This window comes from Myotis daubentonii, chromosome 2 (genome assembly GCF_963259705.1).
Source record: "Myotis daubentonii chromosome 2, mMyoDau2.1, whole genome shotgun sequence".
Taxonomy (NCBI): domain Eukaryota; kingdom Metazoa; phylum Chordata; class Mammalia; order Chiroptera; family Vespertilionidae; genus Myotis; species Myotis daubentonii.
Window position 1 is genome coordinate 22,112,636 of NC_081841.1, and position 26,927 is coordinate 22,139,562.

Below are 26,927 nucleotides of genomic sequence, written 5' to 3' on the forward strand. Positions count from 1 at the left end.
GGACCAAAAAGTTCCCTCATTGGCTGGTGTTCACTTGGCCGGGGTTACTTCCTGGTCCTTGCCCCCACCCGCTCTCCTGCGGCCCTGTCAGCTTGCACTCCAGGTGGAGCTCCAGGTGGCTCCTCCCCTCCCCATGGAAGGAGGCCCTGGACAGGCAGGCAGGCACGCCCTGGACTCTCGACCTGACCGGAGGAGTAGGGCTGGAGGGAAAAGCAGGCTGCTGTGGGTGGTCTGAGGCCAGCCCCACCTCACCTGCCCCTTTGCTGGGGATCCTTAGTGCAGGGGCTTGTTCCTGCCGTACCCTTGGCCTGGTGGACAGCGTCGAGGAGGAAGCGGCTGAGTTCAGAGCATTCTTTTCCACCAGGTCTGGGCCACCACACTGCTGCGCCTTGGGCTCAGCCCCGCCCCGCCCCTTCTGGCTCTCTGCCTGTGACTCCCCCATCCTCTGGGGAGATGCTGTCCCGTGGGTAAGTCTCCTGCTCCACCCGGGTGCTACAGTCTCCTGCTCGTTTGGAGGGAGGAGCAAGGTTCACGCTCACTTCTGACACGTGTGTGACCGTGAGTGCGATCTGTCACTGCTCCCTGCCCTGGGTCTGCATCCTGTCTCTACCCTCGAGTTTTGAGGAGCTCCAGGCTTATTCATGCTTCTGGGGGGACTCACCCCCTTCTCTGACACTTTTCCCTGACACGTGTGTTGATTCTCACCATTGCATTTCTCTCTCCATCCTCCGTTCGCCTGCTTTTGCTGTTTGCTTAAGTTAGACCTGTCCCCCGGGTAGCCCACATCACCGGAAACATAACGTGTCTGAAAGACAAACCTGAGAAAGCTTGTCTTCGTTCCACTTTCTTTCAGTTCCTCTTCACTTCCCCTCCCCTGTATCATTCATACACAGACACATGGTGAGGCACTTTTGAAGGTTCTGGCTATAACCGTCGCGGACAGGGCAGACATGGTCCCTGCCCTCATAGAGCTTCATTTCAGTGGGAGGCGACAGACTACACCAAGAACCCAATTAATAGGATATTTTCCGATTCTCAGGAGGGAAAAGAAACAGCTCCATGCGCTAGCAGGTGACTGGGCTGCCGGCGCCCTCACTGGCTGGAGGGGTCCAGGAGGGTTTTCCTGAGGAGGGGACGGGTGAGTCAGAGCCCCTGGGCAGAGGGAATGGCGAGAGAGAGGCCTTGCTGTGGGAGCAATGACACAGGGACAGTGCCCGAAGCAGGGTGAACTGGTGGGGAGGAAAGCAGGGCCCGGCAGGCCTGTTGGAGTTGGTGACCGTCTAATAGTGAGGACCTGCTTAGAGTGTCGGTGAGATGGTAGGTTGGTTGCCCCCTCTTTTCATGGGTGCTGCCTTCCCCAGGGCACACGGTTGTCACTGTCAGCCCCGCTGACCGTCTTCTGGACAATCCCGTCCGTGCTCCCACCATGATTGTTTTCTCACCAGCCGGTTGGAAAGGCCTCTCCCGGTGCAGGTTCCTTCCCCGGATCCTCAGCCGGGCCTCGTAAGGCTCTGCAACAGGCCCCAGCCTCTCAGAGCAGCTTTGCAGCAGGCAGCCCGCTCCGCTCACACGCAGCCCTGCTCCAGCGGATCCTGTGCCTGCCACCTTGGTGCTGCCTCTGTGGGAGCACCGGCCCTCCAGCTTCCCGCTAGGGCCATGCCAGCACCCTCCCCCCAGTATCCTACCTCCACTGAGGTCTGCTGCAGCAGTGTGGCCATTGTGTGGGGAAGGACAAGCTCTGGTGTCAAATAACCTTGGTCTGTCCACCTTCCCACTCATGTGCTTGTGACCTTGTGCCAGTTACTTAACGTCTCTAAGCCTGTTTTTTTAATTCTAAAATTGAGCTAATAAGACCTAATAAATAGGGTTGGCCTGTGGGTTAATTTGTAATGTAAGAGCTGCTGGCACTAAAACCCTACTGCGTATCAGCTTTTTAAAAAATATTTTTTTTAAAATTGATTTCAGAGAAGAAGGGAGAGAGAAATGGAAACATCAATGATGGCCTGGCCGGCACGGCTCAGTGGTTGAGCGTCGACCTATGAACCAGGAGGTCACAGTAAAATTATGGTCAGGGCACATGCCTGGGTTGCAGGCTCGATCCCCAGTGTGGGGCGTGCAGGAGGCCGCCGATCAATGATTCTCTCTCATCATTGGTGTTTCTATCTCTCTTTCTTTCCCAGGTGCTGAGGAATGGGGAAGCTCAGGAATTTCCTAGGCATTTCACTTGGCTATTGTAGACCCCTTATCTTTCTACTTCACCACTGATCTCTATCTCTACCTTTATCTCTCTGCTTCCCAAGTGAATACTTTTCTCTTCTGAAGCACTAGGCACTTACTTTGTAGCTCTCGGCCTCCTTCAGCCTGTTCTCCTTCCTTAAAAAAGTGAGGGAAATAATCTCTACATCAGAAGGATGCATGAGGCCCAGGTGGGATTGTGTCTGTGCAAGTGCTCTGGGGATACGGGAGTGCTTATAGCAAGGTAAGGAAGGCGGTGGTTCTTTATGTCCCTGTTAAAGGGACAACAGAGACTGTACATCTTATCTTAGTGTCTGTCTTCTGGCTTGACACCTTCCAGAAAAAGTCCTTCCTCTCCCAAGGGTCAGGCGCTCCTGGGTGCCTAGCTAGTTTCTTCCCACCCAGTGGGTTTAAGCCCCAGAAGGAGAGAGGGCTGGGTCTGGGGTGCAGTGGGTGTTCAGTGCTGAGCAGGGACCTGGAACTTTGCATGGGGTCAGGATAGAGTGTCCAGGTGGGTATTTGTACCAAACCAGGGATGTGTGTCGATGGACATGGGCGATGAGGTGCACGTAGTGGGACTGTGTGCGTGGGTGGGTGATTGTGTGTGTGTCTGTGTCTGTATATGACAAGGGAGGGGTATATGTGTAGGACCAGGAGCTGGGCTTGTGACCATGTACTTGCATAGGTTTTGATGAGCTTGTTTATGGGACACATGCTCTGTGCGAGGCATTGTGCTAAGCTTTGAACATTTGGAGGTGAGCAAGACTGGTGGTGGGCCCCCTGTGGTGGAGCGGGCTGTGCAGCCGCTCTTCCGGCCCTTGCTGTGGGAGGGAGTTCATGGTCATTCAGAGTGGCTGTCCAAGACTGAAGGGGAACCCGGCTGGGCAGCTCAGTTGGTTAGGGCGTCATCCTGTAAGCCAAGATTGTGGGTTTGATTTCTAGTCAGGGCACATTCAACAAGCAACCAATGAATACGTAAATAAGTGGAATGACAAATCAGTGTTTCTCTCTCTCTCTCTCCCTTCCTGTCTCTTTCTAAAAAAAAAAAAATCAATTTAAAACATTTTTTAAAAAGACTGAAGGGGTAGTCAGCATCAGACCACGCAGTAACCAAGCCAAGCAAGTTCCCCAGGGTACCAGAAAGAGGTGGGGAAAAAAGCCCTTTTGGGATTGATGTTTGATGTTTTAAAAAGTGATGTAGTAGTCATCATAGAAAAACAGACTTTTATTGGGCTTTAAGACTTTGTTATTTTTTTTCCTTATTTTTTATTGAGGTTGGCATGTATGTAAGCCTGGTGAACATCAGCATGCACCCATGTATATACCACCCAGATCAAGCAGCCCAGAGCTTTCCTGGAAATTGCTACCTCCCAGTCAGTTTATTTATTTTTATTTTTTATTTTTTTAAAATATATTTTATTGATTTTTTACAGAGAGAAAGGGAGAGGGATAGAGAGTTAGAAACATCGATGAGAGAGAAGCATCAATCAGCTGCCTCCTGCACACTCCTCACTGGGTATGTGCCCGCAACCAAGGTACATGCCCTTGACCAGAATCGAACCTGGGACCCTTCAGTCCACAGGCTGACGCTCTATCCACTGAGCCAAACCGATCAGGACTATTTTTATTTTTAAAATATATTTTATTGATTTTTTTACAGAGGGAAAGGGAGAGGGATAGAGAGTTAGAAACATCGATGAGAGAGAAGCATCAATCAGCTGTCTCCTGCACACCCCCTACTGGGGATGTGCCTGCAACCAAGATACATGCCCTTGACCAGAATCGAACCTGGGACCCTTCAGTCCACAGGCTGACGCTCTATCCACTGAGCCAAACCGGTCAGGACTATTTTTATTTTTAAAATATATTTTATTGATTTTTTTAAAGAGGGAAAGGGAGAGGGATAGAGAGTTAGAAACATCGATGAGAGAGAAGCATCAATCAGCTGCCTCCTGCACACCCCCTACTGGGGATGTGCCTGCAACCAAGATACATGCCCTTGACCAGAATCGAACCCGGGACTCTTCAGTCCCCAGGCCGATACTCTATCCACTGAGCCAAACTGGCCAGGGCCCAGTCAGCTTATTTTTATAAAGGTAATACATGCCCATGCCACAACTTTCTAAAAGGTATAAGGGAGAAGTCGCCATCTCTCCAGCTGCCCAGACTCCCCCCTAGGGGAAGCCACCAATGTGAGTTTCTTGTCTGTGCTTTGTTGGGCTGCTTTCCTCTCGCGTTGGTTGGGTGGTGTTTGTGTGGAATTACACACTGAGAGCATCATGCCCTTGTAGTGTTTAGGGCTTCTCAAGGTCAACCGGCCCTGAGACTATCAGCCATCGCAGGGGCCGGGGCCCCAGACAGGCCTCGGGCTGATTGAGACCAGATCCACTCGGCAAGAAGCTATGGCTCAGACATAGGGTGGTTGGGCCAAAGGGGCCTGTCAACTCCGTCCCCACCTGCCTCCTTGACTCCAACTCCCTCCCTCCCCCCATTCTGTTCCTGGGCTCCACCTACATGGTTAGGGCAGGGTAGGGGCAAAGGCCTGGGGGCAAGAAATAGAAAAGGTGCCAGTTTCACAGGGGTCATTCTACCCACCTCTCTGCCCCAGGGGCACCCCTGCAGATGTGAGTGCTGGGAAGGCGAGGGCAGCCTCCTTCAGAAGCATCTACAGGTCTTGGCTGTTGGGGACCCGCCCCTTCCCGCTACAACTTCCCCACACTCCCTGAGCCTCGGGTCCCTTGTCTGTAAAGTGGGACAGTACCTGCTTCACAGGGCTATTGTGAGGAGTAAATCAGGCCAGGGCCGTAAAGGACCTTATAGCACCATGTCCGGCACACGGCATGATTGCATTACATGCAGCGATCACCGTGACCATTATTATTAGCTCGGGACAGGGAAGGCAGTGTGGAAGCAGCTGGGAGGAGGAAGCGATGGCGTGTGACTGTGTGGGTTCACATGTATGAAGCATGATCTTCTCCCGGAGCGTGCAAGGTGTGGAATGCCATGCTCCGAAGGCCTTTGATGGCAGACATGTGGAAAGTGGGCCCTAACCCCACCCCCACTGCCACCATCTCTGCTAAAATGAGAAGTACAGTGAGTTCCCCCAAGGGGGCCTCGCCCCTTCCTGTCCCCGCCCTGTCGGCAGCCCTGGGCCATTGGAGTGGCAGCCCCAGAACCAGGACTGCAGGGTGGTGAGGCGGCCTGGGTGCTGAGGGCCGCGTTTGAGGCTTAGCCCTAGCGGTCTCCGCTTGCCCGGACTCCCCGGCACTACCTCGTTCCCTGCACCCCCTTCCTTTTGGGGAGCCCCCAGGATGGTGAGGTAAGGGCCTGGGACCCACGGTAGGCAGGAGGCACGGGCGCCCCGGAGCCCGTGCGACCTCTCCTCACCGCCCTCCTGGGCCTCCCAGGTGGTTTCACCGAGACCTCAGTGGGCTGGATGCAGAGACCCTGCTCAAGGGCCGCGGTGTCCATGGGAGTTTCCTGGCTCGGCCGAGTCGCAAGAACCAGGGCGACTTCTCCCTTTCTGTCAGGTAGGTGACCCTCAGCTCCACCCAGGACCGGGATTTTGGCAGTTCATTCCTGGTTCCCTCACGGTAGTGCCCACTCCCCAGCCCCCGCCCAGCATGTCCCTGTCCCTGTCTGTGTCCACCCCATCCTGTGTGTGTCCCCTTCTTAGGACCTCAGCCCATCCCCCACCCGTCCCCCCCTCTCCTCCTGCACCCACTGGCCTCACCGCCTGGTGTCCTGCAGGGTAGGGGACCAGGTGACCCATATTCGGATCCAGAACTCGGGGGATTTCTACGACCTGTATGGGGGGGAGAAGTTTGCGACGCTGACAGAGCTGGTGGAATACTACACGCAGCAGCACGGCGTCCTGCAGGACCGCGACGGCACCATCATCCACCTCAAGTACCCGCTTAACTGCTCTGACCCGACCAGTGAGAGGTGAGGGGCTTTGCTTCCGCCCCTCACTGGCAGTGCCTTCCCTATCCGGGCGCCCTACCAGGGCTCTGTGGCCCTCTGTCGTCCGTGTGACCCTAGGGCTGTGTCTCAGTGGACGAAACTCCCACCCCTTTCCGTCTACCCCTGAGGAAGCGAGAGGTCACCTCACCCTTCAGGGTCCCTGTCGACTGGCAACCCAGGCCGCACTGGTGACAGAGAGTCCACTCCTTGTGGCCAGCTTTGTTGTTAGAAAGCTCCTCTTCCTTCTATGGAACTGAATCTGACTTCCTGTAACCATTCCCTCCTTCTGGACAGGTTAATACAGTGCGAGGTGGAGAAGGAGCAGGGATAAGTGTCTATGAGGACACTTAACGCCTTGCCTCAGCAGATCAGCGGGAATGGGTCTGCCTCTTGGGGCTGGCAGGGCATCGCTGTGTGGTCTGGTCACGTGTGTAAGGGCCCAGGACTGGGCACAGGGTAATACTCAAGCCATTTCCCTTCCATCCCTTTGGCTCCAACGCTGTGGCCGCAGAACGGGCCTGGCCACTCTCCAGGTGGTCCCCCTAAAGCTTGGGTGGGAGATGGGGGCACCTGAACACAGCATCACAGGTGGTTCATTCTAGCAGCTACGTCTCAATGACAGCTCCTGTTAAGGCGAAGGGCAGCTGCAAAATTCTAGGGTGTTTTTCCCCCCATACTCCTGTGGCCAAGCCAACGTGCCCTTGTACTGTATTTGTGTATCGATTGTTGACATGATTCTGAACCTTGATTCTGTCCGTTTTCAGTGCTTCTGAGATGCTTGCATCCGTATTTTTGTTCAAGTCATTGATTAAGACTTAGAAGTGGATGAGGTGAGGTGAAGGCCCCAAGCCCCACCATGACTCTCTCCAGTCCGCATGAAGCCATTGATCACTTCCTTTGAAGCCATGCCTTCTAGGAGAGAAGCCTCAGCATTGGTGACCTCGTCCTTTCCCACCCTTTCCCTAGGTCCCATCGCTAACATGCCTGGGGATTTGCCACCCAGACTCGCTGAACTCATGTCCTCTTTGGCCCTTGCCCACAGCCAGGCTCTTGCAGTAGGAGAATGGGGTTGCCAGACCATAGAGAAGCAGTAGGTTGGGGACTGAGCTGGGAGAGGGAAGGAGGGTCTGAGCAGACCCCTTGAGGGGGAGGCTGAGGCCTGGGTTCGCATCACTTGGGAGAAACAGGAGGAGAATAGAGCTGGGGCTGGGGCTGGTCAAGACCAGGAAGCTGACTCTAAGAGGCCCTTTTGGTTTCCTACGCCTGGACACTCTGGGCTCACCCCTGACCTTGGAAGTGTGTGTGGGAGGCTCTTTCTCCAGACCTCTGTGTCCCTGCAGCCACTGCTGCCCCTCCCCCTCCACAGGAATTTGCATTCGTCCCCTTGATGGCTAGCTCTGTGCCTGTGGTCAGCCTGACATTTGCATGGAAACTTCCTCATCCTGGGGCCTGGGGGAAGAGGGCCAGACCCCTCCTCATTGCCCTGGGGCTCTGGCCTGTCCCTGAGTAGCAGGATGGGGTGGCCAGAGGGCTCCTGGATAGGCCAGGAGACTCTGAAGGTCTTTGAGCTGTGGTCGTCTCTGGGCTGGAGTGAGATGCCCTCTTCCCCACCCCCCATTTTTGCGGTTGGAAAATGTCCCCCCCTCCCGAGGTCCCTGGGCTGAGGAAACCTCACAACCTCACTTCTCACTCTCTCCCCAGAAGGAGTTTTGTGTTTTTTCCATCACGTGGTTTCCTGTGGGGCTGGGCATTGTGGGGCTACAGTTTCCTCCTGGGAAGGGGGTGTGCTTCGGGGAAAGGTCCTAGTTCTGCTTTCTGCCCTTTTGAGCCCCTTTGAGCCCCTCTGAACCCCAGCCTCCTCTTCAGTGGCATCATCCTGGGCACCTCAGAGCCCCCTAAACCACTCTCCCCTGCTGGTTGTCTATCTTGCCTGCCTCCCTGGAGGAGTTCTTTCCATCAGGCCTCCCTGGTGACTTCCGTCTCTCCCATCTCCATGGCTCTCTGTGGTTTGACCTTTGGCTGCTTTCCTCTTGGTCACCGTCCTCTTTCCCTAGCCTAGCTCCGTCTTTCACGGAGACCCTTCCTGGTTTCTCCCTCCAAATATCCTGGACAGGGCCTGCCTTTCTGCCTTTGTGTTAAACTTCCAGAGGTGGACCTGATGAGCACTCCTGAGGTTTGCTCGTTATCAGCAAGGGCCTTGGGCCAGTGTGCAATGGACAGCCTCAGTGTCCTCATCTGTAAAATGGGCATGGTACCTGCCTCTTTGTGTTTTGTGAGTAACAGACCTAAATATGGTGGTGGGATTGGAAGCCTCTAGCATAGTGCCCGGCCCATCACAGGCACTGTTTCCCTGTCCCTCCCTGTGAGCCTCTCAGTGACGGCCCCTCGGCCCAGGACTCATCTTCCCCGATGCTGCCCTTTCTAGGTGGTACCATGGCCACATGTCTGGGGGGCAGGCGGAGACACTGCTGCAGGCCAAGGGTGAGCCCTGGACGTTTCTTGTGCGTGAGAGTCTCAGCCAGCCTGGAGATTTTGTGCTGTCTGTGCTCAACGACCAGCCCAAAGCTGGCCCAGGCTCCCCGCTCAGAGTCACCCATATCAAGATCATGTGCGAGGTAAGGCAGCCTGGCGGGGGGGAGCCCCTTGCTGGGGCGTGGGCGGCGGGGAGAGTCAGCCAGGCTTCCGGCCACGGCTGGGGGTAGAGGGAGAGGGAGACTTGGGCCCTGTGGGCTGGCCTGACTTGGTATCCCTCAGGGTGGACGCTACACGGTGGGTGGTTCAGAGACCTTCGACAGCCTCACGGACCTGGTGGAGCATTTCAAGAAGACGGGGATTGAGGAGGCCTCGGGCGCCTTTGTCTACCTGCGGCAGGTGAGGCGAGGGCCTGGCCGCGTCCTTCCTCCCCCTGTGCAGTCCCGCCGCCTCGGAGCCCCTGAGACCGGGCAGTCACTGACTTCTCGCCCGCGCCCACCCTAGCCATACTACGCCACGCGGGTGAATGCGGCCGACATCGAGAACCGGGTCTTGGAACTGAACAAGAAGCAGGACTCGGAGAACACAGCCAAGGCTGGATTCTGGGAGGAGTTTGAGGTGCATGATGGGGACCATGAGGGTGACCGGCATGGGGTGCCTGGCAGACCCCACTCCCTCTCTCCATACCTGATACTGATCTGCCCCAGGCTCTCTCCCGCCATAGACGCCCCTCTTGGGGCTGGCACTCCATTGCCCCTTCTCGCCCCTCAGAGTCTGCAGAAGCAGGAGGTGAAGAACCTGCACCAGCGGCTGGAAGGGCAGCGGCCAGAAAACAAGAGCAAGAACCGTTATAAGAACATTCTCCCATGTAAGCATCCCCATGGCCTCCATCCCTCCCCCTCCCCCATGGCCTCCCTCCCGCTCCCCCCATGGACCCCATCCCTCCCCCCATGGGCCCCATCCCCCCCACATGGCCTCCCTCCTCCTCCCCATCCCTCCCCCCATAGCCTCCCTTCCCCCTCCCTCCATGGCCTCCCCCTCCCTCCCCTTATGGTCCCCATTCCTCCCCCCATGGCCTCCATCGCCCCCTCCCCCCATGGCCTCCATCTCTCTCCCTCCCCCCATGGGCCTCATCCCTTGCCCTCCCCCCATGGCCTCCATCCCTCCCTCTCCCCCATGGCTTCTATTCCTCTCCCTACCTCCATGGCCTCCATTCCTCCCCCTCCCAAGCAGCATCCACCCAGGAGATTCTCCTTCCCTCAGCCAACCTCCCCCATCTCCTAGGATCCCTACCCCCAGCTCAGGGAGGATCCATCTCCCACCCACACAACAGAACCTCCCCTTCTTCAAAAAACCTCTAATTCCCCCAAGCCTCCCACACCGACCACCCTCTCCACCCTCCTTCCTTTGAAATCTCCACTCCCATGCATGCAGCTGCCCTGCCTGCCCTCAGTGCTCAGAGCCTCATGGCTTCTCAGACACGAATGGCCTGTGAGCTTAGGAAGGGTCTGACCCAGGGGCTGGTGAGTTCCTGCTGACCAGACCCTTCTTGCTTCCCCCTGCCCACTCTCAGTCGACCACAGCCGAGTGATCCTGCAGGGACGGGACAGTAACATCCCCGGGTCCGACTACATCAACGCCAACTACATCAAGGTCTGTGCTGCCACCAGTCACACAGGAGGCGGGCTGGGCCCTGGGAATTCCCCGTCTCAGGGAGGTACCAGGTCCAGACACATGGGCAAGCCAAAGCTGACGACTCACGTGGGTGAGGGTGGTGGGGACGCAGGACTGTCCCCGGCCAAGAGGCTCACGGCCCCGGTGTGTGTGTCTCTGCACCAGAACCAGCTGCTAGGCCCCGATGAGACCTCGAAGACCTACATCGCCAGCCAGGGCTGCCTGGAGGCCACGGTCAACGACTTCTGGCAGATGACATGGCAGGAGAACACCCGTGTCATCGTCATGACCACCCGAGAAGTGGAGAAAGGCCGGGTAGGGCCGAGCCCCTCGCTACCCCCTGACCCCCACATCCCCTCCCCGGTACTCATCGTCCACCACCACTAAACCAAAGAATGCCAGGGCAGAAAGGCACCTCCGAGGGCAAGGGTCCAACCCTTGTTGGGAAACAGGCACAGAGGCAAAGTCTAGGGTACACCCTGACTCCCCAGATCTCTGCTTCCAGCCTTGGGCGCTCCTGACCACCAGACGCAGGTTTTATTTATTTACTAGAGGCCGGACGCACAAAATGTGTGCAAGGGTAGGCCCTCGAAGCCCTGGCTGCCTCAGCCCTTGCTGGCTCCCAGCTGCCTCGCAGCCCCGCCCACTGGTAGTTCCAGAAGGTTGTTCTGGAAGGTCATTTAGCCTCTGGTCTAATTAGCATATTAGCTCTTTATTATATAGGATTTTTAAAATACATTTTTATTGGTTTCAGAGAGGATGGAAGAGGGAGAGAGAGATAGAAACATCAGTGATGAGAGAGAATGATTGGCTGCCTCCTGCACGCCCCCCACTGGGGATGGAGCCTGCAACCCAGGCATGTGCCCTGACTGGGATTTGAACTTCGACCTCCTGGTTCATAGGTTGACGCTCAACCACTGAGCCATGCTGGCCGGGCCAGACACAGGTTCTAAATGGGCCTTCTGCCTTGAAGTGTCCAGAAGCAAACATTCCACCGATTCCACCTGCCCCCATCCAGGGAAGAGCCCCTCTTGTCCCCTCTGTCTCAGAAATCTCTCTGGAATCCGCCCGCCCCCCCCCCCGCCCCCCACCTCCTGCCCCGCCTGCACAGAGCCTGTCCTGGAGCCAAAGTGACCCCGTCCAAATTGCAGACCGTTGCCTTCAGGACAGTCACACTCTAAGAGTGGCGGTCAAGGCCTGGCGGCTTCTCCGAGACGCCCACTGCCTCCAGTGGGCCCGGCCCTTCTAGGTTGCTGTGCCTTTGCACAAGCTCGTTTGCTGCTAGGAAACGACTTCCTCCCTCCACGCTATCTCTGCCTGACAGACTGCTCATGTGTGAAGACCCAGTCCAAATGCTCCCTCCTCTGAGAAGCCATTTCTGATTTCCTCCTTAACGAGAGGGAGACTGAGCCTCTCCCCCCAGCTTGCTCCACGGTTGCCCGCCCACCTGTCTCTCCGGGAGCTCCTGGAGGCCCAGACTGCATCTTACTTGTAGCTGTGGCGCCTGCCTGGCTCGCACAGCCGATGTGGACTGAATGACTTGTCAGGTGGCTGGGCAGGACTCAGCACTGGATCCTCAGGCTCTAACTCTTGGCCAGTCCATCCATTCCTCTAAACCAGTGGTTCTCAACCTTCTGGCCCTTTGAATACAGTTCCTCATGTTGTGGTGACCCCCAACCATAACATTATTTTCGTTGCTACTTCATAACTGTCATGTTGCTACTGTTATGAATCGTAGTGTACATATCTGATATGCAGGATGGTCTTAGGCGACCCCTGTGCAAGGGTCGTACGACCGCCAAAGGGGTCGCGACCCACAGGTTGAGGACCGCTGCTCTAAGCGATGTTGACTGGGCCAGCACCAGGACCCAGGACCTAGAGCAGGGCCCAGAGCACCCTGTGTCCCGCCTGCTTCCGCGCCTCACGCTCCGCCTCCGCCTTCCCTTCCAGAACAAATGTGTCCCGTACTGGCCAGAGGTGGGCACTCAGCGTGTGTACGGATCCTACGCTGTGACCAGCTGTGGGGAACAAGACATGGCTGAGTACAAACTCCGCACCTTACAGGTCTCCCCACTGGACAATGTGAGTGTCCCCCACCCTTGCCCCCTCTCGGGCCCTCCTTGTCTGGTTGGGAGGGGGATGGAGCCATGTGTGGAGCCGGGGGCACTGACTCTGTGCACTGGGTCCAGGAGAACCTGGTGCGGGAAATCTGGCACTACCAGTACCTGAGCTGGCCTGACCATGGGGTCCCGAGTGAGCCTGGGGGCGTCCTCAGCTTCCTGGACCAGATCAATCATCAGCAGGAAAGTCTGCCTCACGCAGGGCCTATCATCGTGCACTGCAGGTGAGGATGATAAAGACGTCAGTAGTAGCTGGCAAGTAAGTACCGTACTGCTGAGGCCCACACACTATTGTCAGCAATTTACGGATTAACCAGCCTCTCCCGGTTCCCTGATGGCTGCAGATCCATGGGTGGAACTGAGCGTGCACCAACCCCACTGTCGGACCCTGTGCCAGGGAGTGGCTTTCTCAGAGCCCCCTGGATGTACCATTTTGTCCAACTCTGCCAAAGACAGATGAAGACACAGGCCCAGCCCCGTGGCAGGTCACCCTCGTCAGGACAGAGCCTAGACGAGGTCGCCGTCATGGTTTCTGGCATTGGCCCATTCAGCCCATTTCTTCTTGGCACCAACACCCTCCATGAGGGGCAGTGCGGCTCCCCACCTGTAGCTCTGCGAGTGAGGGAGTGAGGGGGCGTCTTCGTTGCTGCTCCCATCTCCCCTTCCCAGCCAGTGCCCCCAGCTTGGCTCCAGAGCGTGTAGGGACGGTGATGTTCAGGACGGGCACATGCGTCATAGCTCCAGGGGAGACCCTCATGTTCATGATCAGGAGAGCCGATTCCTTGGGGAGGTGGGGGTTCAGCGAGGAGGTCTGAGGGCGGAGTCCTGCAGGTCGCTGTCCCGGCCAGCCTGGCCCGGCGGATGGGCGCAGTGGACACAGGGTCCAGGGCGGCTGGTTTAAATTCCGGCTCCTCTCCTCACTGGCTGGGTGGCCTTGGACACATTGCTTCACTGCTGTGACCCTCAGATTCTCAACCGTAAAGTCAGGATCTCACAGGGCTGTGGTGAGGATTAAATGAGAGCCTATCACTGTGTCTGGAATATAGTAAACACTCAAGAAGTGGGAGCTGCGCTGTGCCCCCTCCCTGCTTCCTGTGAGCCGGGCCTGAGGGCCTGAGGGTCTGAGGGCCTGACTCCTGCCCGCCTGCAGCTGCGCTTCCTGGCAGGGCTGGGAGGCCTGGATCTGCAGGTGCCCGCTCCTTCCATGCTCCGCTCCCAGGGGCTGCTCTGCATCCATCACCAGGAACAACCCTCCCGCTCACCCCCCAACCCCCCATTCTTGAAATCCCCATGGTCTTTATTTAGACGTTACAGGAAGGAAGTGGGTACAGGGGGTTTATTTTTTGACAATCTGGGTTTGAAATTAGCGAGACTCGGCACCAGCCTGACGGGCCCAGTGAAGGGGCAGGACTGAGGGCATGTGGGGCCCTGAGGTTCCAGGCCCTGTTTGCCCAGGCGGGGAGAAGCGGGGAAGGCTTGCTGCTGCACGGCTCCTCCACGGCTCCTGTGCGCCCTGCACCTGCTGTCTGAGGGCTGCCCTTTTCCTGCCGCCAGGCTCTGAAGAAAAAGGGAAATGAAGCCCTGAAGAAAGAAGCTCCAGATATAACCTTGAAGGGAGAAGGGGAAGGCCTCGCTCAGGCCAAGGGTTTGGGAGGTCAGGGGAGTGGGCAGGACTGTGGTGGGACGGGATCCTGGGTCTTCTGGGGGCGGGGCGGGGGCAGCAGTCACTGGCCAGAAATGAGGCGTCAAGGTAGGGGGTGGAGGAAGTGGCAAGAGAGGGACGGCTGGAGCTGAGCTCTGGCCCCTTCCTGGGGGGTGGGGGTGTGTGGCCCTGGCCTCTGAGGGCGCCCCTTCTCTCCCCAGCGCGGGCATCGGCCGCACGGGCACCATCATCGTCATCGACATGCTCATGGAGAGCATTACCACCAAGGGTGAGACTGCCCCGGGCGGGCGCAGGGGGAGGTGGGTGAGCAGCTCCTCCGTGTCCCTCTCCACCTGGGCCTGAGGGCCAACCGCCATCCCTGCCCAGGCCTGGACTGTGACATTGACATCCAGAAGACCATCCAGATGGTGCGGGCCCAGCGCTCGGGCATGGTGCAGACGGAGGCGCAGTACAAGTTCATCTACGTGGCCATCGCCCAGTTCATTGAAACCACCAAGAAGAAGCTAGAGGTCATGCAGGTGTGTGCCCAGCAGGGCCTGGGCGGGGTGGGGGGGCGGGGCTGCGGAGGGCCGTGGGCATCACCCGGTCCTGGGGAGCCCACTGCCCTCCCACCACTCCCACCTACAGTCCCAGAAGGGCCAGGAGGCCGAGTACGGGAACATCTCCTACCCCTCAGCCATGAAGAACACCCACGCCCAGGCCTTCCGCACCTCCTCCAAGTGAGTGCCCCGCCCTGCCTGCCGCCTCCCAGCCTCCTCCAGCGTCTCCTCCCCAGCTTGACCCGCCCTTTCCAGAGCGCACAGGGCTGCTCTTGAGGAGGCCTGGGTTCAAGGTCCAGCTTGACTCTCACTGCCTGTGCGTGTTCCCCCAGTGCTGCCTGCCTGGGGCCCGTGCTGGGGGCGGGCGGGGTCTAGTGTGAGGACAGTGACCAGGCCTCCCCACTTTCCTGGCCTCAGTGTACTCGCCTGTGAGGTAGAGGGACCAGAGGCGGCTGCTGGTGCTGGGTAACCCTGCACTGTCTCCGACCTGTGCCAACTGCCCACACTTGCCCACCCCCCTGCAGGCACAAGGAGGATGTGTACGAGAATCTGCAGAGTAAGAGCAAGAAGGAGGAGAAGGTGAAGAAGCAGCGGTCAGCAGACAAGGACAAGAGCAAGGGCTCCCTCAAGAAGAAGTGAGCTGGGCACGTCTTGAGGTGGCCATGGTACGGCCCCTGTGCTCAGGGCCCTCCCTGCCCCAGTGTCCCCTGGCCCCTGTGCTCAGGGCCCTCCCTGCCCCAGTGTCCCCTGGCCCCTCTGTCAGGGCTCTCCCTGCCCTGCCCCAGTGTCCCCTGGCCCCTCTCTCAGGGCTCTCCCTGCCCTGCCCCAGTGTCCCCTGGCCCCTCTGTCAGGGCTCTCCCTGCCCTGCCCCAGTGTCCCCTGGCCCCTGTGCTCAGGGCCCTCCCTGCCCCAGTGTCCCCTGGCCCATCTGTCAGGGCTCTCCCTGCCCTGCCCCAGTGTCCCCTGGCCCCTCTCTCAGGGCCCTCCCTGCCCCAGTGTCCCCTGGCCCCTCTGTCAGGGCTCTCCCTGCCCTGCCCCAGTGTCCCCTGGCCCCTCTGTCAGGGCTCTCCCTGCCCCAGTGTCCCCTGGCCCCTGTGCTCAGGGCCCTCCCTGCCCCAGTGTCCCCTGGCCCCTGTGCTCAGGGCCCTCCCTGCCCCAGTGTCCCCTGGCCCCTCTCTCAGGGCCCTCCCTGCCCCAGTGTCCCCTGGCCCCTCTGTCAGGGCTCTCCCTGCCCTGCCCCAGTGTCCCCTGGCCCCTCTCTCAGGGCCCTCCCTGCCCCAGTGTCCCCTGGCCCCTCTGTCAGGGCTCTCCCTGCCCTGCCCCAGTGTCCCCTGGCCCCTCTCTCAGGGCTCTCCCTGCCCTGCCCCAGTGTCCCCTGGCCCCTCTCTCAGGGCTCTCCCTGCCCTGCCCCAGTGTCCCCTGGCCCCTCTGTCAGGGCTCTCCCTGCCCTGTCCCCAGTGTCCCCTGGCCCCTCTGTCAGGGCTCTCCCTGCCCTGCCCCAGTGTCCCCTGGCCCCTCTCTCAGGGCTCTCCCTGCCCTGCCCCAGTGTCCCCTGGCCCCTCTGTCAGGGCTCTCCCTGCCCTGTCCCCAGTGTCCCCTGGCCCCTCTGTCAGGGCTCTCCCTGCCCTGTCCCCAGTGTCCCCTGGCCCCTCTCTCAGGGCTCTCCCTGCCCTGTCCCCAGTGTCCCCTGGCCCCTCTGTCAGGGCTCTCCCTGCCCTGTCCCCAGTGTCCCCTGGCCCCTCTGTCAGGGCTCTCCCTGCCCTGCCCCAGTGTCCCCTGGATCTGGTGCTCACCCTGGATGGGTGACAGGCTCAGCCTTCCCAGACCTGCTCTTGTCCCTCTCCTCCGGCTCCAGCCACCCCCTTAACTGCCTTACTCCCTTCTCTCTGCAGCCTCAGCCCTGTCCCCTTAGAGAAGCCTCCAGAGAACAGCAGCAGCCTGAACCTAGGAGCTGCCCGCCCAACTCCATTGTAATTTAAATGGTCGTGTTACCACCTCCTCTCCCAGACTCTGTAAATAGCCCAGCAAGGCTCCAGGCGGGGCCAGACCCTCCTACACTGTAAATAAAGCCCCTGGGATCACGTGTTTGGGTCTCTAACTCTGCTGCCTGGTGGGAAGGGCAGGGGGGGGGGTGAAGAGGGCGGTGGGCAGGGAGCGGGTGTGTGTGTGTGTGTGTGTGTGTGTGTGTGTGTGTGTGTGAAAAAGCTCCACCTTTAGGTGCAGACAGACAGACCTGGTTCTGGGCTCTGCTTAACCCGCTAGGAGTGTGCCGGTGGCCCCGGTTCCCCAGGCTCTTTCCTGGAAAGTGGAGGAGGATCCTAACAGGGTGGCTGTGAAGATCACTGAGATAAGGCGTGATGATTGCAAGGGCAACGAAGTTATTACACGCTTGCCATGTGTCAGGCACTGTTTACTTTTTTACTTTTATTTTTTTAAATCCTCACCCAAGGATGTTTTTTCATTGATTTTTAGGGAGAGTGGAAGAGGGAGGGAAAGACAGAAATATCGATGTGAGAGAGACACATCGAATGGTTGCCTTCTGCGTGTGCCCCGACCAGGGTCTGGGCTGGGGAGGAGCCTGCAACCGAGGTACATGCCCTTGACCGGAATCGAACCCGGGACCCTTTGGTCCGCAGGCTGACGCTCTATCCGCTGGGCCAAACCGACCAGGGCAGCACTGTTTACTTTTATTTATTTGTTTTCCATAAGAGTTTATTTGAGCCAAACTGACCACAGATGCCAGGGAGCACGATGAATGCTCCTCCTGTCAGGCACTGTTTAAAAGGCCACATGTATTGCCCTGGCTGGGGTGGCTCAGTTGGTTGAGCATCATCCTGTGCAGCGAAAGGTCACCTTGTCAGGGCACTTACCCAGGTTTCAAGTTTGATCCCGGGTCAGAGTGCATACAGGAGGCAACTGAACGATGTTTCTCACTCTCTCCCTTCCATTCTCTCTAAAAAGCATCAATAAAAACATTAAAAAACTTGCATGTTTTAATTCAGTCTGGGTATCAATCATTCCCACTTTACAGCGGGGGGAACTGAGGCACAGATGAATAACTTGCTCAAGGTCACAGAACTATTGAGCAGTGAAGCTAAGGTTTTAACTCAGGCCATCACGTCCCAGAACCCACACGCCTGGAGATGCAGCTGAAGTCACTGAGGGGGGTGGGGTTGGGACCACACACTTCTGGTGCCGACTTAGGTCCAAGAGCTAAGAAAGTACATAGAGGCCAGGAAGCTCAGGACCAGGGCCGCCCTGGCTCCCCGCCACCCCCCCCCCCCCCGGCTCCCGGTGCCCCCATTCCTCCCTTCCACGGGCCCTTTTGCTCCTGATTCATTTTATTTTTGTCCTCTCTTCCTTTCCCCGTGTCCAGATTGGGCTGCCAGTGGTTCCTTCTTTGTGTTATGGCTTTATCTAACTCCTGGGGAGTTAAGCCTGTGTGCGTCCCCCCTGCTGGGCAGGCTCAGGAGTAGGCCCAGTCCTGATAGATGTTGGCTGACTGTCCTTCGTTCAGTATATACTTTCTTTTTTGAGTGTCCACTGTGCTGCCGGCACTGGAGTCACGCTGGGGTGCGAGGATGAACAGGACAGCTCCTCTCCTTGTGGAACTTTGGAGGGTGGTAGGGGAGACAGACCCACAGACACATGTGAAGTACAGAAGGATGCAAACAAAACAAAGGAGGGAGGGAGGGAGGGAGGGAGGGAGAGAGAGGATCAGATTGGGCAACACAATAGCTCCCTGGAGCTAATGCTCTCCAGGGGGTGGGGGTGGGGCCTTCACCTGTGCACCTGTGGGCCTCAGGGCCCCTCTCCCAGCAACGCCCTTTCTTTCCCAGCTACAGCTGCACAAAAGAAAGGTAGGCCCCACACCCTCTAACCGCCGCTGGGCTCCCTGCCATGGGCTGGGACTTGGACCCAGGGCAGTGAGGTGGGTCCCGGAGTGGCTGGGCTCTGCGACTTTGGGCCCTCCCGGGAACAGAGCACAGTCCCCAGTCCCTCCTCCCTGAAGGACGCCTGCAGGGGCTGAAGGAGAGCAGCTCAGTCCTTTCGTTGTCTAGGTCAGCACTGGTGTTTGTGGCTAGGTCAGTCGAGCCTCTCAGCAGAGGCAGGCACCCTAAAGCGGGGGCTGAGGACAGGGAGACGCATGCTGAGACCGGTCTGCCCTCCACAGGCAGGGATGCCCAGCACAGGTGGGGCCGTGGGCCTGGGCACAACCCACCCCTGCCAAGCGAACCTGTGGCTGACCTCAGGGATCTCCGGTCTCCAGGTCTGGCCATGGGCAGGGTCGGAGGCCTCAGAGGACGAAGGTAGTTGGAGCAGGAGTAGCTGAGGAGAGAGCCCAAGGAGGTAGGCCAAGGGGCCCCAAAGCCCCTCCCTTTGTCCCTCTGGAGACAGACCAGTCGGCCTGATCTAGGCCTGGGGCAGAGGTGCTGCTAGGAGAGCGGACGCATATAGAAAAGGGGGGGGGGGGGTTAGCGGGCGGTAGAACTCATAGGAGGCTCCTAGGGCTGGCGCTGGGAGGCAAGGGGTTAAGGCAGTGGGGGGGCAGCCTATGGCAGGAGGACACACCTGTACGCAGGGGCGGCAGGCGGGGCCCAGGTGAGGAGCCTGCGCTGCGCTGCCCGCCGGTGGAGAAGGAAGAAGGAAGAGTGGAGCCAGGGCGGCGGTTGAATCCTGGGCCTGACGCCCCTTCCTCTCCTCCGCACTCACTCTCTGGGGGTCAGGTGGCCTGGTGACAGGTAAAGGCCTGGGAGAGGGGCCCTGGGGCTGAGCCGGGGAGTGCAGAGGGCCCCTGGAGGCCATGGACGGGTCTGTGGGGACAGGGACAGGCTGTGTGGGTGGTGGGGGAAGGGGCTCGGAGGCCGAGCACAGGTGGGCGGGGGGCTGCTGAAGCTTGGCCTGGCCGCAGTGGACCCACCGTTCAGGGGGAGCTGGTGGCAGGCTGCAGGGCTCACCCGGAAATGTCCCCCAGGGACGCGGGGCGGGGGGGAGCTAGGGCTCTGCAGCCTCTCCAGTGGGAGCCTGGGCCTCGGACTGTCTGCCCGGGAGGCGGGCCGGCTGGGTGGGGGCCCCCGTCTTACCCAGCAGTGTTTGGGTGCTGGTCGGGAGTCTCTAATACTGCCGGGTAATGATGGAGGCCCCCGTCCCCGTGTCAGCGACCATCCTTTGCCTCAGGCCCCGGCAGGCTGCAGCCCCCCACGGCTGGCCCTCCCCCCGCACCCCGGAATCCCCTCCATCTGCAGTGGAGGGTGCTGCAGACGAAGTGGCTCTTGGTTGGCGAGTTGCCCGCCGGACACAATGGTTCTGAGCCCCTCCCCCAGCCCGGAGTGATTTGTCATCTGCTGGATCCAGAACCCACAGCCGACCCTGAGCTTGGGATTGGCTCACTCCTCTCAAGAGACCTCACGGGGCCTGCGGCCAGGTCCCTGTAGCAACTGGCCCGCTCCGGCCGGCCGCGCGTGTCCCGGCTCTGGGCCCATCTTCCAGTACAGTGTTGGATGGTCTGATCGCGAAGCTCCTAACACTGTCTGGTAAAGATGGCCCCCGGGCCGGTCCCCTCGGCAGTGACCTTCAGGGAGCCCTGAAGACCGTGGAGGCCTCCTGACCACCCCCTTTGACCTTCACCCCTCTGGATGGGGGTGCAAGTCACTAAGAAAAGGGGAACAATGGGGAGGAGACAAAATGGCTGCCCCAGGACTTGAAAACACGCTTGCTCTCCAGGCGCCTCCACGCTCTTCCCGCCCTGGAAGCACGAAGGAAAGTGTGGATGGGACCTGTGGCCCGACTCAGTTACCCCACCCTTCTTGTCTAACTGTCGATCTCATCTTCGGCTCCCAGCTCCGGGGGCGTGGGCTGCCACGTCGGCTTCCCTCCCTGCCTCTGTCATGACATTCGACCTGCAGAACAGGGAAAGTCAATCTCCGCTTAAAAAACCCAAGAAGCTGAAGACGAGCCCAGTCCCTCACCCTGGAAGGCTCCCCCCCTCCCCACCAGCTTTAATCCCTGCACATGCGTTTGCCCCCGGGCTGCCTCCCTGCAGGGACAAGGGATGGGGGGTGGACTGTATGGCGCCGGTACAGCGGCAGCTTCGTTTCCCTGGTGGCTGAGATTCAGGGAGCCGTTTTGGGAAGATGAGGCCTGTCATGTGGGGATTGAAAACAGGCACCTGTTCCGCTGGGGGCCCGGAGCTGTGGGAGTGATTGTGGGAGTGAGCTCACCCCCGCAGGTGGAGCCGTTTCATAGGTTCCTCACACCTGGTGATTGTGAAATTGGCAGTGAGTAGCTCCCAGCAGGAAACACGACCCACGGGGCCATTTTTTTATCCTCACCCGAGGATAATTTTCCATCGATTTTGAGAGTGGGAGAGGGAGACTGAAACATCGACATGAGAGAAACACATGGATTGGTTGCCTCATGCATGTGCCCTGACCAGGGAGGAGCCTGCAACCCAGGTACATGCCTTTGACCGGAATCGAACCCGGGACCCTTCAGTCTGCAGGCCGATGCTCTATCCACTGAGCCAAACCATCTCGGGCCCACGGGGCCTTTGAGCACATAAGCCCCTGATAGGCTGAGTGGTCCCCCCCACAGCTGCATGGAACCGTTACCAAGGAAGCAGCTCTTGTTGGGGTCATCATATTTTTGGTCTAGCTCAGCAAAGCCACAGCTGCTCGTCTTAGAAAAAAATGTAGATGTCGGTAAATAAACGGGGTGATGTGGTAGAAACGGAGGGTGGGGTGGGAAGTGCAGCTGGGCTGGTTTTCAGCTTGGGCCCTATTTTCTGACTCTTGGACTCCCAGGGTGAGCAGGGCCCAGGCCTGCCAGTCCTGTACTGCCCTGACCAGAGCCCGTGCGCCCCCTGCCGGCAAAGACGAAGAAAGACGCAGAGTGTTATGTGAGAACGCGCAGGCGCACTCCCCCCTCCCCCAGCCAGGCCCATGGAGCCTTGACTTTTGCTTCAGTAATAAAAATTTATTGAGAATTCCTGGGATGGTGGTTATTGCCTCCCAACCTTGAGAGAGGAGCCAACGCTGCAGGAAATCACTGAGAAATCACACACTGTCCCAACAACCCTGCCAACGCAGGGAGGAGGAAAGTCATCCCGACCATGGGTCAGTCTTCATCTGAGAAGGGGGGGAGGACAGGTACAGAGGGGACCATCACATGATACTGGGGGCAGGGTGGGGGTGTGCTGGACCCCAAGCCGGCTCCTCAAACACCAGGGCAGAAACAGATCCACTTCTCCGCTGGGGGTGGAGTTCTTGGTCAGCAGGTTCACTTCTTAGTCTTGAGGAGGCTGTCACTGTGGAAAGAAGACGGATGACATTAGGGGACATAAATGTGAGAGGAACAGCACCATGGCCGCTCCCTTCACGGTCACAGGAACCACCCTCCTTCCTGATTAGGGGTGTGAGGAAGGTTAGGTGGTGGGGAGAAGGCAGGTACTGGGAGATGAGCTGCAAGACCCCATGGAAACAAGGATGCACCATCAACTTACCTTCCCCTGTGGACACCAGGTCACCAGATAAACAGGAAACACAAAAAGAGAAGAAAAATGCAGAGGTGATTTTCAGTTCAGGCCTCACCTAGCTCTAAACCCTCTGTGCTCCCAAGAGAAAAGGGCTGGAAGCCAGGAGGCTCTGGAAAGGAGACTAGTCCTCTCGGCACTGCCATCCCTCACCTCTCCTTTCCTAGCGTCCTTCCATGCCCAGAGCAGCAATGTTAGGGCTCCTGAGTAAGAAAACTGAATACCATCTTTCACCACTTGTCAGTAGACAAAACTTTACAATTAAAGTGCCCCCCCCCCTTTTTTTTTTAAAAAATTGATTTGAGAGAGAGGAAAGGAGAGAAACATCGGTCAGCTGCCTCGCACATGTGCCCTGACCAGGCATCAAACCTGCCACCTTTTGGGTACAGGACAAAGCTCCAACCAACCGAGCCACACTGGCCAGAGCGAAAATGCTTTTCACATGAATAATCCTATTCTCATAAAACCAACCATATGAGATTCAAGTCACCAACACTCTCTATCTTCTGGTTCAGAGGAATGGTGTCTTTCAAAGGTCACAGGAATAAGCTAGTAACTGACTCCGGAGCCCAAGAGACTGGACTTAGACCCCATGTTCTTTGTGGCCCCCCACTGTGTAGGACACATCTCTCACCGGGTGAAACTTTCATCCTGCAGGTTCAGCACAAGGTTGTCAGCAGTGAGATAGATACGATTCTGTGATGTGGCGATCTACCGGGCAGGAAACAAGATAGATGCGTGCATTAAGCAAAGGCCTCCATTCCTATCCTGGCATTCAGTACCAGAGACGGGATGTACGTGGGTTAGGAGAAGGGATGCAACAATGAGAAAGACATGGTTTCTGTTCTCGCACATGGACCCAGAGCAGCAAGCAACTGTAATTGTGCTGGTATAACAGAGGCATGAGCAAAAGGTGAAGGGAATCCACAGGAACTGTGTCTGTTTTGATCCTCACCCGAGGGTATTTTCCCCATTGATTTCCAGAGAGTGAGGGGGAGGGAGAAACATCTGATGTGAGAGATACATGGACTGGTTGCCTCCTGCCCGCATGTGCCCCTACTGCAGTTGGAGAACCTCAACCGAGGTACATGGCGACCCTTTGGTCCAAGGCCGGAGAAGTTGTTTTTGATGATGGGAAGTGTCAGACAGTTTGAGCAGAAACCTGAATGAGCACGATTCTAACCACCACACTTCATTGCCCCCAGGACGCCCCGAGGGATACTAGGCTCTTACACTCACCGTCTTGGAGATGTTCTGGGCCGCCCGGATCTTTCGTAGCTTGATGTAGCCTGGGTTCTTGCCCAGTGCTTCTCCAAGGTGAGCAGGGAGGGGTTAAGGGTTCATACAAGGCCAGTCTCATTCTCTGGCCCCATCCTTACTCCTCCCGTCACGCCAGCCCTGCTCTGGGCTGTCAGATCCAAGGTTGCGCTCAGGTGGCTCGTGCCTAGTCTTACTTTGGTCCTCCCCTGTGGGCCCCCCTGTAGGCAGCTGCCAGGAACTAGAGGCAGCAGCAGAAATGGAGGTAAGGCCCGCAGTGCTATTGATCTGCTTTACAGTGAGGAGCCAAGCTCAGGTACCCCACTAAGATTTCAGATCCCATTTGAGAACTCCACCCCCCGGAGAGCACGGAATCGCATTCGCCTTAGTTTCATCAGCCAGCCCATGAGGGAGGACAAGGGAGATGGGAAAGCAGTGTGCCTCAGGGGTGAGCTGAGATCGCTTCCGGCAGAAGGATATCATCTTAGCGGCCTCAGCTTCACCCTCAGCCTGCACGATCTTCTGCCGCTGTTCCTGCTTTGCCTTTTCCACTAAGAACTGGGCCCGCTGGGCCTCTTGCTGTGCTGTGGTGGGAGTCAAGAGGTCACAGATGTGAGGTGTCAGAAACCCCACGGCCCTCCCCTTCTGCATTTTCAGAAACCCTTGACCCACTCCTCTGGTAACTCACCCACTTGTTTGGCTTCTACAGCAGCTGTGTACTCTCGGCTAAAGCTTAGCTCCGTGATGGCTACATCGTCCAGGATGAGGCTGAAGTCCTTGGCCCTCTCTGTCAACTCCCTTCGGATCAGCAGAGACACCTGGGGGTCGGGGGGAGGAGGGGGAGGGAAAGGTCTTTCGAGGGGACTGGAGAACTGAAAGGAAGGTGGGTTGCGGTGACCATCTGAATATCAGATCTTCTGAAAAAGGCAGAAAACTCACCAACACTTCCTTAGTACCTACTGAGTGCTAGCCTTGGCTCTCCTTGTTCCCCACAGTGGCCATTAGTGCCGCTTTTAGGTAGAAATGGACCTGGGGTCCCAACCTTTTCCTCATAATCTGCCTTTCCTAATACCCAGTGCCCTGGGTCTAGGAGGAAAACGCTGACACGATGCGGATGGTGATGGGCGCGGGGTCCAACCTGGGCCCGCTGGGTGATCAGCTGTGAGGCGTTGAACTTGGCCACCACGCTCTTGAGAACCTCGTTGACAATGGACGGCAACACTCGCTCCTCGTAGTCCAGCCCGAGGCGCTGGTACATGCTGGGGAGCTCCAGGGCATTGGGTCGAGACAGCACCCGCAGGGAGATGTTCACCATCTGCAGGTCTGAGAGTGAGGTCAGCAGTGGCTGGTCAAGGCCATGGGGCCTCATCTGGCCCCTCAGCCAAGCACCCTTCCCCACACCCTGTCTCCTCCACGTCATATCGTGCAGCCCGCTACGCCCCTGCAGGGAGAGCAATCAGGCAGACAAGATGCGACTCGGCACAGGCCAAATGCATCCTTGTCCACAAGGGTGTTAGGCCTTCTCTATCCACAACCCCTCCACTAACAAAGGTAACCTCTCCTCTTCTCTCTTTGCCACTGTAACTGTTCGCAACCTCTACCGTAGGCGCTGTAATAATCACCTGTCTTCTTTACTGTCATCAGGGCTTATGGATGAGGACTGTGTTTTATGAGTTCTTTATTCCCAGGAATAAAGGTTTAGGGCAGGGGTGCTCAAACTTTTTAAAGAGGGTGCCACTTCACTGTCCCTCAGACCGTTGGAGGGCCGGACTATAGTTTAAAAAAACACTATGAACAAATTCTTATGCACACAGTGGCGGCAAAAACACCCGGCGGACCGGATAAATGTTTTCGGTGGGCCGTAGTTTGAGGACCCCTGGTTTAGGGAATGAATGTTAAGTGACCGGCACTAACAACAGTATAAAAACGTTTATTACAGGTGAGCTACTTGCCTCAGTGTGAATATGCCTGTGTGTGTGTGTGTGTGTGTGTGTGTGATGAGGGATCAGGGGAATCCCAAATGCACAGCTTCTAGGTACGTCTAGGGCAGGGGTGGGCAAACTTTTTGACTCGAGGGCCACAATGGGTTCTTAAACTGGATCGGAGGGCCGGAACAAAAGCATGGATGGAGTGTTTGTGTGAACTAATATAAATTCAAAGTAAACATCATTACATAAAAGGGTACGGTCTTTTTTTTTTTTAGTTTTATTCATTTCAAACGGGCAGGATCCGGCCCGCGGGCCGTAGTTTGCCCACGCCGGTCTAGGAGGAACCAGTGTACCAGTGGAGAATGGGACCAAGTTTCCCCAGGACAGGGGATACCAGGGGATACCATTAAGTCAAGCAGCTAAAACAACAACAAAAGCTAGGAGTGAAGGACAAACCGTGCTCTCACTGAATTTATGTTAGGGGGTAGGAACAGTCAGTTAAAAAGTGCAAACACACAGCGTGTCCAGAATGTTCTGCTTTAACCGAAGAAGCAGGGACTTTTATTCCAGCTGTGTTGCAGCTGTGGCACCACCATCTTCCCCGAGGGGCTCCTGCCAGCCTTCCCAGCGCCCAAACCTACCTTTAGAGCCTGTGGGGGAGGAAATTTTCCGTGGCCTGGCCCGAATGTCATAGATGATGGGGTACTGGAACCAGGGGATCCTGGAGGAGAGGGAACAGAGACAGTTATCAGGAGGCTGCAGGGTCACCAGTGTCCCTCGCCACGTGTTTCCTGGCCTGCTCCTCCCCTTGGCGACCACAGGCCGGGAGGAACCCTCTTCTTCCTTTGGAGAACAACGTGCACGTGCTGCTGCAGTTACGGGAAGCACCCACTCTCCGGGAGATGGAGGCAGGAGGGGAGAGAGTACAGCTCAATCCTGTCGCAAGTCCTACCACAGCCGCTGGCGGGTCGGCGTTCAAGGGTGAAGGGTCAGGGTCAGTCCGCTCTGCCCGCCATTACCTGAAGTGGAGGCCCTCGGCGAGAATGGTGTCCTGTTGCACGCCACCGATCCGATTAAAGAAGATGGCTCTCTGCCCGCCTTCCACTGTGGGGAGAGGGGTGGGGGTCAGGCCGGGTACGCGCTGGCCCCGGGTGGGGCGAGGGGCTCAGAGGCCGGGAGGGCCTGGGAGGGGAGGAGTCCGGGGGGCGGGCGGAGGTGGCTCACCGGTGAACACGGACTCGCGGACCCCGTAAGCCACGGCGCCGGCCCCGAGCAACAGCTTCAGCGCCGTGCCCATGCCACGGGGCCCGGAGGGCAGCCGCCCCGCCAAGTCCTTCAAGTTCTGGGCCATGTCCGATCCTGAGACCGGCGGCCCCAAAGGTCAGGAGTGGGTGCCGGCCCGCCTCTACCCGACTCCAGTTTAGAAACCGCACCCTGCACACGAGGGTCCGCGGCCCAGGTGCTCGCAGGAGAAAGGGCACCGGAAGTGCGCTTTCTTCTAAACCCTCCACCCCCGCCCACGGGGGACCCGAACCGGGCGCACCG

The 26,927-nt window shown here is 57.9% G+C and overlaps 2 protein-coding genes, 1 long non-coding RNA gene and 1 other non-coding gene across 7 annotated transcripts; 2 read left to right on the forward strand and 2 right to left on the reverse strand.

The window, feature by feature from the left end:
* Window positions 1-141: 141 nt before the first annotated feature.
* On the forward strand, window positions 142-16,748 carry PTPN6 (protein tyrosine phosphatase non-receptor type 6). Of its 4 annotated transcripts, none has more exons than XM_059682092.1 (16): window positions 142-467; window positions 5,643-5,765; window positions 5,986-6,180; window positions 8,624-8,813; window positions 8,953-9,069; window positions 9,175-9,288; window positions 9,442-9,538; window positions 10,244-10,323; window positions 10,510-10,659; window positions 12,295-12,426; window positions 12,534-12,688; window positions 14,328-14,395; window positions 14,494-14,645; window positions 14,755-14,846; window positions 15,191-15,301; window positions 16,559-16,748. In XM_059682092.1, the coding sequence occupies exons 1-16, from the start codon at window positions 454-456 to the stop codon at window positions 16,638-16,640; spliced, it is 1,872 nt and encodes a 623-aa protein (XP_059538075.1). In that variant the 5' UTR covers window positions 142-453; the 3' UTR covers window positions 16,641-16,748. The 4 variants fall into 4 exon arrangements, with proteins under 4 accessions (XP_059538075.1, XP_059538078.1, XP_059538077.1 ...); XM_059682095.1 differs by having other exon boundaries at window positions 143-467; window positions 15,191-15,331; XM_059682094.1 differs by having other exon boundaries at window positions 143-467; window positions 15,191-15,316; window positions 16,543-16,748.
* Window positions 14,935-26,873, reverse strand: PHB2 (prohibitin 2). Its single transcript, XM_059682098.1, has 9 exons — window positions 26,607-26,873; window positions 26,402-26,486; window positions 26,024-26,103; window positions 24,593-24,777; window positions 24,143-24,272; window positions 23,935-24,038; window positions 23,437-23,514; window positions 22,821-22,908; window positions 14,935-14,948 (listed from the first exon to the last, which is right to left on the reverse strand). Exons 1-8 carry the CDS (start codon window positions 26,731-26,733, stop codon window positions 22,828-22,830), a joined length of 870 nt encoding a protein of 289 aa, XP_059538081.1. The 5' UTR covers window positions 26,734-26,873; the 3' UTR covers window positions 14,935-14,948; window positions 22,821-22,827.
* Window positions 19,220-21,972, forward strand: LOC132227225 (uncharacterized). The gene is made up of 2 exons (XR_009451146.1): window positions 19,220-19,408; window positions 21,470-21,972. It is a non-coding gene; the product is annotated as an uncharacterized LOC132227225 (long non-coding RNA).
* Window positions 23,607-23,856, reverse strand: LOC132229077 (small nucleolar RNA U89). The gene has a single exon (XR_009451641.1). It is a non-coding gene; the product is annotated as a small nucleolar RNA U89 (small nucleolar RNA).
* Window positions 26,874-26,927: the final 54 nt, after the last annotated feature.